This window comes from Carassius gibelio, chromosome B18 (genome assembly GCF_023724105.1).
Source record: "Carassius gibelio isolate Cgi1373 ecotype wild population from Czech Republic chromosome B18, carGib1.2-hapl.c, whole genome shotgun sequence".
Classification (NCBI taxonomy): Eukaryota; Metazoa; Chordata; class Actinopteri; order Cypriniformes; family Cyprinidae; genus Carassius; species Carassius gibelio.
Genome location: NC_068413.1, coordinates 12747364 through 12756263, shown reverse-complemented (window position 1 = coordinate 12756263; position 8900 = coordinate 12747364). Strand labels below are relative to the sequence as shown.

Genomic DNA, 8900 nt, shown 5'->3' with positions numbered 1-8900 from the left:
GAATTGTTTTGTGAGTGTGTTTTTCAAGAAATCAGCTTCCAGTAGGATAATTACCTTAGTTTTTATATTTTATATATAGTACTGTATGTGTGCCTCATCAGCCTATACCACATGACCATTAATTGAGGGCTTGAGACGAAGAACCATATAAGTCCATATTTTCAATTTTTGAATAATACATTTTTTTTTAATTTGGACTGAATATTATATTACTTTTTTTTTTTTTTACTTGAAGATAGACAACAAAAGCTTCCCAATTCTAATGAGACTGGATTTTTTAGTATCAATCTTAAAAATAAAAAGTTAGAGTAATTTACATTTCTGGAATGTGGAAGAACAGTATATGTCCAGTTAATGTGGAATAACAATTAATTCCAATTAAGTCCAATTAATCATATCAATTTAAACCACTGGAGATTTGATTCCTTTATCTTAGTTTTAATACAGTAACAGAACCTTAAAGAAAATATTAAGCATTTCTTTCTTTCAATTTTTTTTATTTTTTGCCAACGTAAATCACAGAACAAAAACGCGGACAATACGGTACGAACAATGAACAATACATAGGCCTACTTATAGTACAGAAAATAAACGTCAGTACAAACAAACCGTACATACAATAAACAATAAATACAAACAATAAACAGTAATAATGGTAAACAATACATATTTACAATAGAGACATACATCATCTTCATTCCATGCTGGTTCTATATGCTAGTTTACCATATACACTGTAAAAAATTATTTAGCAGTTTAGTTGTTTCAATGAATTTTTTTATGTTGACACAACTTGCAGCTACTGAATTTGTTCATTCAACTAAAAATTTTAAGTTTTCAGTGTCTCAACTAGTTTGAAAGTTGACTGAACTAGGTCATTTGTCCTCATAACTTAAAAAAATTTGTTGACTCAATTCAATAGCAATATCACGTTCACAACATCACTTATCGCGAGATCTCGTCATTCTCCTGAATGTTGTTGAAGAGAGAAGAAGGTCGTCAGCCATTCTAGTCAGTTTCTCCTCAAAGTTTGGACATTTGACTAGAATACAACTTTGGTAAGTAAAATATTCGTATTTATTGGCTTAATGTGTAAAATTACATTTGTTGTCTCAGAAGAGTAAGTATTGTTTAAAGAGTCGTATATTCTGTATGTAAGTTACTGTATGTAAATGTTCGTTTCGCGGCACTCTGAAGCCTCAAAATACAGGCGGTTCCACAGTATTCTCCTTATAAATATTAAAACAGATATTCTCCCATGCGGGACAGCGGAGCTAAACTTATGTGGAGCACGATAAAAATACAGTTTGAATGTATTATTTGAGCCCAGGGCTGCGTTAGAGGCCGTGCAAACAGAGCGCGAGAGCTCAACGCGGATCACTGTATGGATTAAGAACGGCGGGAATAAAAAAAAAAAAAAAGGAACTGCTCTAAACCTGACAGCGTAAGACATTCGTCATAATATACATCGATGAAACATTAGGAGAAAAAAGAAGATTCCTACTCGAACTGTGTCTTTTCTGCATGTTATAAGGGAAACAAATGAGCACCATAGATGAGCACCTCCCTCAGAGTTCTTCTGGAGCGCATAACTTAACGTTACATTTGATATCGCTGACATAAGCTTAGTTCTGATGATTTTTTTACAGTCTACGGTTCAGATGAAGTTCTGAAGGTAGCGTTACAAACTCTTCTTTCAGTTTTCTGAAGTAACTTTAGTCATTCAAGTGCCTCGCTAGAACCTAGAACCCAGTGTAATACTGCGTGAATATCTGTTTTTATATAGTCTATGGTGAATATACGGTCATAAGTAAATTGCGTACGTTTAAATCTATATATTTTAGAATAAAAGTAATAATATCATATATCTTGTATAAATAGAGATACAATAACGATCGACACAAATGTGTTAAATTTCCTTTTATTGTGTTATAATTATGTGTTGTGTCATTTAAAAGCATTGTCTGGATGGTATAGTTTGTCTTTGGCATTTAAAACAAACTTGTCAATACATTTGTCTTTCTCTGTAAAGATTTATTTATATGTATGTATGTATGTTTATATTTATTTATTTTACAGTGTTTTAACATGTTTTTGTATTTTTCATGTTTATGATATTTTTGAATGACTGAAGATTCAGCGCAGAATTCAATAATCCTGTGGATGGACCACAGCGAGTCCTTTTGCAGTTATCCATCAAAAAGATATGCAGACATAATGGAAATGGCATTTACATTGTAGAGCTTGGACGAAGTTGTAAGTAAATTTATTTATTTATAAATGCACATTTATTGGAGTCTATATGCTTTACAATTGTAAGGCCCTGTTTAATGCATCCCTTTGTTTTTATTAAAGCACACAGGCTCTGCGCAGGAATTCATCAAGGACATGACTGCTGGGATTGCGCTTGTGGATGACCAAACTGAGCACCATCAGTCTGCAGTGATGTGATCCAGGTAAAAGAAGAAGAAGAAATCTGGGTGATCTGGGGTTGTAACTCGTTGTTAGACGATCTGTGTACTGTGTTAGACGATCTGGGACTGGGACTAACAGAAATAAACTAATTCAGGTTTAAAACAACTTGAGGTTTAGTAAATGACAATTTTCTTTCTTTTTCTTTTTTGGGTGAACCCTTTACGAAAATGTAGATATTTGAATTAGAGAACAGCTTCAAATTTTAGAGAACATAATTTGACATTATTTTCCCCAGTTTTATTCCGTGAATTTTCTATAATTGGTATTTAAAATGTCTTTATAAAGTGTTGAATTTATCTTCATAAAACCACCAGAAACCCTGTTTATGGACATAGCCATTCTTTATTATTTTGCTGAATACTGTTTTGGATCCTGAAAAATGTTCAGTGCTAGCATATTGGCCATTAGCAACTTTGCTTAAAGGATTATTTCACCAAAAAATTTAAATTAGGCCATGTTTTACTCATTCTCAAGGCACCCTATGTGTATATGATTTTCTTCTTTCAGACGAATCTGATCTGAGTTGAATTAAAAATTTTCCTGGCTCTTCCAAGTTATTTAATGGCAGCAGAGAGTTGTGTTTTTTTTTCTCAGCAGTCCAAAAATAGTCAAATAAAATGCACCCATCCATCAATAAAACGTGTCTCACATGGCTCTGGGGGGTGAATAAAGGCTTCCTGTAGCAAATCGATGTGCTTTTTGTAAGAAAAATATCCATATTTAAAAAGTTGTAAACACTTTTTTTTCTCTTCCACTGACTATCATACGTGCAAGCCTAATTTTGTGATTCTACTTCGTGATTGGTGTATTGTTGTCTCTCCTCCGCTCTTCCATGTTGGTCACTAATCATCGGTGCATGCATGACCCCTATGTCCTATTTTCATCCACCCGGAATGGCTCTTACGAAAGTGAGAGAAAAGGGTTTAAATATGTTTTGAATAACATTTTAAATATGTATTTTTTTTATTACAAAAACACATGGATTCGCTACAGGAGGACATTATTCACCTCTCAGAGCCATGTGAGGTACTTTTTATTATGAATTGATGCACATTATTTGACTACTTTTGGACTGTTGAAAAAAACACCCACCTATTGCCATAAATATTTTTTTATATTATCCGACTGGATTTGTCTGAAAGAAGAAAGTCATACACACCTACGATGCCATGAGGGTGAATAAAACATACATGGGTTAACCAACCCTTTAGGGCCATTTCATAGTCAACGCATCTGTACGCATACGTGTCCCTGAGGCTACGCATCGTTACGCTTCGGCCGCCATTATGCGTCGGTGCATAGCCAAATGTGTGGTCCTAGTTTTTGATACGCGACGCGCCGATTCACGCAATACTATGCGTTGTCGGTGGGGGCGACATTGCAAGTATTGTACATTAATTCAAGTATATTGTGTTTACAGAAGAAGAAGGTTTGAATACAATGGCGGGCGAAGAGGAAAAATTATGCGAACTTATACGTATTCATCAACATTTATACGATTTATACAACAGAATACACTCCTCTTCAGTTGCCATTGTGATCTGAATATCACGCGACCCGACTCTACTACCCCCTGTTGCGTGAGCCGTGTATTGCATACACGCATCAACCGTGACGCTTGCGTTCACTGTTTAGACTATGAAAGGGAGTGTGTCGCTCGCGTTGCTTGCTCGCTTTCCCGCGTTGACTATGAAACGGCCCTTAAGAGTCATGCTTTACTCTGAACATGCAGTGCAACAGACTATTATTTAAAAGGAATACCTATTTACACCAAAATATTTTCTGATCATTGTATAAATGGTGTGACAGATTAGACACTTAGAATTAGATTAAGAAAGAAAACCTGAATGTTGTATTGGTTTGTCACATTTTATGTCATTCAGAAATCATGTAGAATACCAGTGAAGAAAATAATTTCCCCCCATTTTTAGTATAGTTGGTTCTGGGGGTGTATTTTACACTTATCTTCCCATGGGATTTTAAACTCTTTGTGTTCAGCAGAACAAAGAATTTAGTACAGGCTTTTAACAGTTTAATACAGGAAGTTATTTTGAATGTTTCTAAACGAAACCGTTGAGGAGCACCATTTACAGTTGACTTTCATTTTTGGTTAAATTTTTCAAAATATCTTCCACTTGAAGGTGAATTACACTTTGCATTAATTGGTAGCTGTGCTTTTAACAAAACACACAACTTTAATAGTGTATGTACATATGTGTGTTCATTTGTTATAAATTTATTAAGTAATGTAATATTTTTTTTCTTTTCCTAGCCATCCAGTGACATTAAGGATGTTGAGAAAGAAATTGAAGAGGGCATTCTGATTGTAACTGAGGAACAGCAATGTGATGTGCTTCCAAAGGAATAACCAACATTGGTCTCATTTGGACATCCTGTCATCACTGACATCTCCCATGTCCCCAAGGCATTTGGACTCCTAATGGGTCTGTATGCAGTGAACATCCACTACCTCCAGTGCATTAAATACACCATTGAGGCTCTGCAAAAACTTGTGAAGATCAGCTGCTCCCACCATGTGCTCGCTACCGCGGGGGAGTGTGGGGGAGTGAATGTCCAGCGCTCTCTCCACCCTCAACACCATGACTGAGGTGTCCTTGAGCAAGGCACAACTTCTCCCCGGGTACTGCAGCATAAATGGCTGCCCACTGCTCTGGGTGTGTGTTCACGGTGTGTGTTCACTGCTGTGTGTGTGTGTGCACATTGTTGAGCACTTTGTTGAGCACAAATGTATGTCATGTCACTTTCACTTTTCAGTGTTCATGATGTGTCCATCGGCTCCACCGCACTCTTTCTTAAAAAGTAGTGTTTTTTTTTTTTTTTTATAAGGAAAGGTTCTTTTGTGCCTTATAATGCATGTTCTCATGAGGTTGTTTCACCTCTCATTTTCTTAAACAGTATGTACACATTTTCAGTATGTAGCATTATGATGGGGGACGAGTTTGGAAACTTTCAATATCCTTCTGATGTTAACACTTCTGTCTGGTCATGTTGTGCTATGAAATTTAGAATCTGACTGTTTAGATCTTTGTGCTTCCATGTGCATTCATTCCATTTATATCTTATTATACAGAAGTACAGTACACTCATTTTTTGTAACTAATTGTGATATATACATACATCTTGGTTTCTCATTTTGACCATGACTGGTGGGGGGAGTGCATGTGAACTTGTGCAGGGTTAATATGCAGAGTTCAACCTTCTGATTTTCATATTGCGTTATGAAATTAAAAACAATCCCTGTGGTTTTGATCTGATGAATTGAAATGCAACTATTTGTTTCTCAATCCCATGCCAATGTTATTTATTATACATCACACTTTCAAGTGTCGGTTCAGATCTTTAGACGTGTTTGTATTTTGCATTTTTTGTTTTGTTTATCAATTATCAGTTGATGTGTTGTCAGCAAATTGCTTGTTCAATTTAAATGTGAATGAAAGTGTTGTCTCTATCATTAAATAAATTACATTAAAAAAAGTGTTTTGTCATCTTTATTTAAACATTTAAGGCAGTGGGGTAAAATTTGTTTATGATTATTGATCGAAGTAAAAAAAATCCCTGTTGACACAACATGATTTAGTTGACTGGACTAGAAAATAATAGTCAAGTCAACTTAAAGAAATTTGTTACCTGGACTAATTCCACTCTTGTTTGAAGTAGTTTCAACAAGATTTTTTTTGTCAAGATAACAAAAAAATTTTAGGCAGCGGGGTAACAAAATATTTTTAGTTGACTCAACAAATTCTTTTTTACAGTGTACGTCTTCCTTTTTTTGGTTCTAAATAAAATAAAATAAATACCTATATATTCCTATTATACAACATAAGATAAGGCATACAAGATAAGCTACAACTACTTTTATGATTAATTTCACACAACATACACAATATATCCCACCTTTCCCTGCACATGACCTACACATACCAGGCTACTCTTCACATTCTAATGTCCCATAAAATGCTTGGGCCTCCGCTGGCATGTAGGCTAGCATTTTCATAAGGTCACGGTGCTTCTCCTTCTTGATGGGCAAAGGGTCCTCGTAAGCACGAGCATACGTGGTGGAGAACAAGGGAGCTGGAGGTGGTTGATTCTTCCTCTGTTTGGTGATCAGCCAATGCTTCCATCCCTCGTAGAGGCTGTGGCTCCCTTTTGTGTGGACACACCATGGATCAGTAGCTGAAATCATGATTCAACAAGAAATTCAATAATGATTCTTCCTTCACACACATATCCCCAACACTGTTAATCTCAGAAAACCAGTTTAGTTTTAGTCTAGTTCTTTAGTTCTTTACCTGTCACTTTCAACCACATCATGGATGTGATTAGGAAGCCAGGTGGATGCTTTAATGTTGCATCAGGGAGCTGCCTGAAGTCCGCACATTTCATCTCAATTACTTTAAATGGATGCAGCTGCCTGGCTCCACGGATCATCTCGGCGACATCGCTGGGGGTGTGGAGTGTGGACACCTTACGCCTCTTGTCCAGCGTGGCAAATGAACGGTCACAGGGAAGGAAGGAGTGACCAGACACCATGAACTTCTGCTCTATCTGACTGAAGTACCCTCTAGATACGAGTAGGGCCATGAGGTTTAGGACTCGCCAGTTGTTGTTCTGCCCACAGCATCGGTCACTATAGATGATGAGCTTCCGTTCCTTTGCCTGGACTAGGGGAGCGAAAGATGTTTCTTCCCACTTCAAAAGACAGCTTGCCACCTCGATGGAACCTCTGTGAGCGATGCCCTCATGCCAGAGGCACATTGTAGGAGGTTTGTCAGTGCCCATCTCCTGGATACAGAGGTTGTAGTTGGCCAGCTGCCGTTGATAGTACACGTTGGAGTGTGTCAGGTTTGGCGTGTACACTACCCCCTGCATGTCGATACAAACGACATGGCAGTCATCATTGGCTTTGGCCCACTCTGTGTCAGCCTGCAACTGGGTGTATGCTTTTTCGGCTTTCCGGTGGTGAAGCTCACTCTTGGCTGTGATCTTCAACCTTTCTCCATCTGTTGTAGTAGCTACTAATTTTGAGAACAGGGCGTCACATTTTGCACAAGTATCACTTCTTGGCTGCCCAAAACTGAGGTTTTGCTGCTTGAAGATGTCCCTATAGAGCCAGAACTTTGCAGTGGATGCTGGATTGTTTTCCTTGTACAGGCGGAACATGCGGAGCAGGTTTAAATCAGGGCTCAGGTACTCCCTCTCCACATCTCCCTTCATCCGTGAGTAGTGGTTCCGTTGGTGTGGGAAGCTCAGGATGTGCTCTCTTATCCCCTCTCTCACTGCAGGATGAATGCTATGAGGCCTAAAAAATAAACAACACAACTCATGAACAAGGGAAATATAATAAACTATGCTGGTCTGTTTTGCACAATTGCATTGTTTCTGTGACAATAAAATTTAATATAATTGTAAACTTTTCTCTAAACTATAGGATTTTGTTTTTCACAAACAATCATTAATGGGATTCTCAGGATTTAGCATTAAGCTTTGTATTAGTAGAAAACCAGTAGTATTTTCGAATTACCATGCTTTCCTCCCTCATATCCCCCTGAGATGAGAGATTTATGTATTTTTTGTCTGGAAAAAATCCTCATATGACGCAAAAATTGTCATTGTTTACATGCACACATTTTCTTTCAATCTAACTGAATTCATTCTGATTGGTGAATCTGAATGTAGTGTTTACATGAACGCTAAACATGTGATCGATTGATGTGTGCATTTTAGCATTGCTAAGAAAATTCCTTCTCCTCCGTGAGAGATACGAGACCGGTGCGTCTCACAGGTGTCACTCATCAGTAATCACGCCACCGGCCTTGCGCCGTTCTCCCGCGGCCCTCAGTCTCGTCCTGCTTGCCACAGTAAACACAATGAATGGCAACTGTAGAATGCAAAAGCCTAATCCCGGACATTTTGGCCGATCTCGAAATCCCGGGATCATACATTACATTTGCATAGCACTTTACCTCTGATATCAATCTCAAAGTGCAAAAATATGTTTCCTGACTGGGCAACAACAGTGAGCTGAATCCTAACCATTACAGTTTGTGCATGCTGGCGTTATAGGGTGGCAAGGCACCCGACGCCCTATAATGCCAGCGTCAAGTGCACCATTAGATCAGGGAATGTTGTAGGGCAACTGATGCTGACATTGGTGCAGCTTTAAAAACTAATAGGACGAGAGCATGAGGTCCTTCCAGGATTTTTTTTTTTTTTTTTTACCTGTTCTTATGTTTTCCTCTGAAGTCCTCTAATGGAGACCTGACTACCTGCTCTGTTCCCTCAGACTGACTGCCTAACTTTTCTTGAATAACCTTTTCAAAGATAAGTAACTTTAAATAAATATGTTATGGACAATGTATCTAATTAAAATCATGCATGTAATAAAAAGTTAACAAACGGAAAAA

General features: G+C 37.6%; 1 protein-coding gene and 1 long non-coding RNA gene across 2 annotated transcripts in view; one reads left to right on the top strand and one right to left on the bottom strand.

The window, feature by feature from the left end:
* Nucleotides 1-808: 808 nt before the first annotated feature.
* LOC127977196 (uncharacterized) lies at nucleotides 809-5936 on the top strand. Its single transcript, XR_008158154.1, has 4 exons — nucleotides 809-1058; nucleotides 2135-2256; nucleotides 2356-2456; nucleotides 4748-5936. It is a non-coding gene; the product is annotated as an uncharacterized LOC127977196 (long non-coding RNA).
* A 308-nt stretch (nucleotides 5937-6244) lies between these two features.
* Nucleotides 6245-8900, bottom strand: part of LOC127977193 (uncharacterized) — a 3724-nt gene continuing 1068 nt past the window's right edge. The window contains exons 3-4 of the mRNA XM_052581909.1: nucleotides 6786-7795; nucleotides 6245-6669 (exon numbers count right to left, since the gene is read on the bottom strand). Of these exons, the coding sequence (XP_052437869.1) occupies nucleotides 6422-6669; nucleotides 6786-7710 (1173 nt within the window). The 5' untranslated portion in view covers nucleotides 7711-7795 and the 3' untranslated portion in view covers nucleotides 6245-6421. The remainder of the gene's footprint in view (nucleotides 6670-6785; nucleotides 7796-8900) is intronic.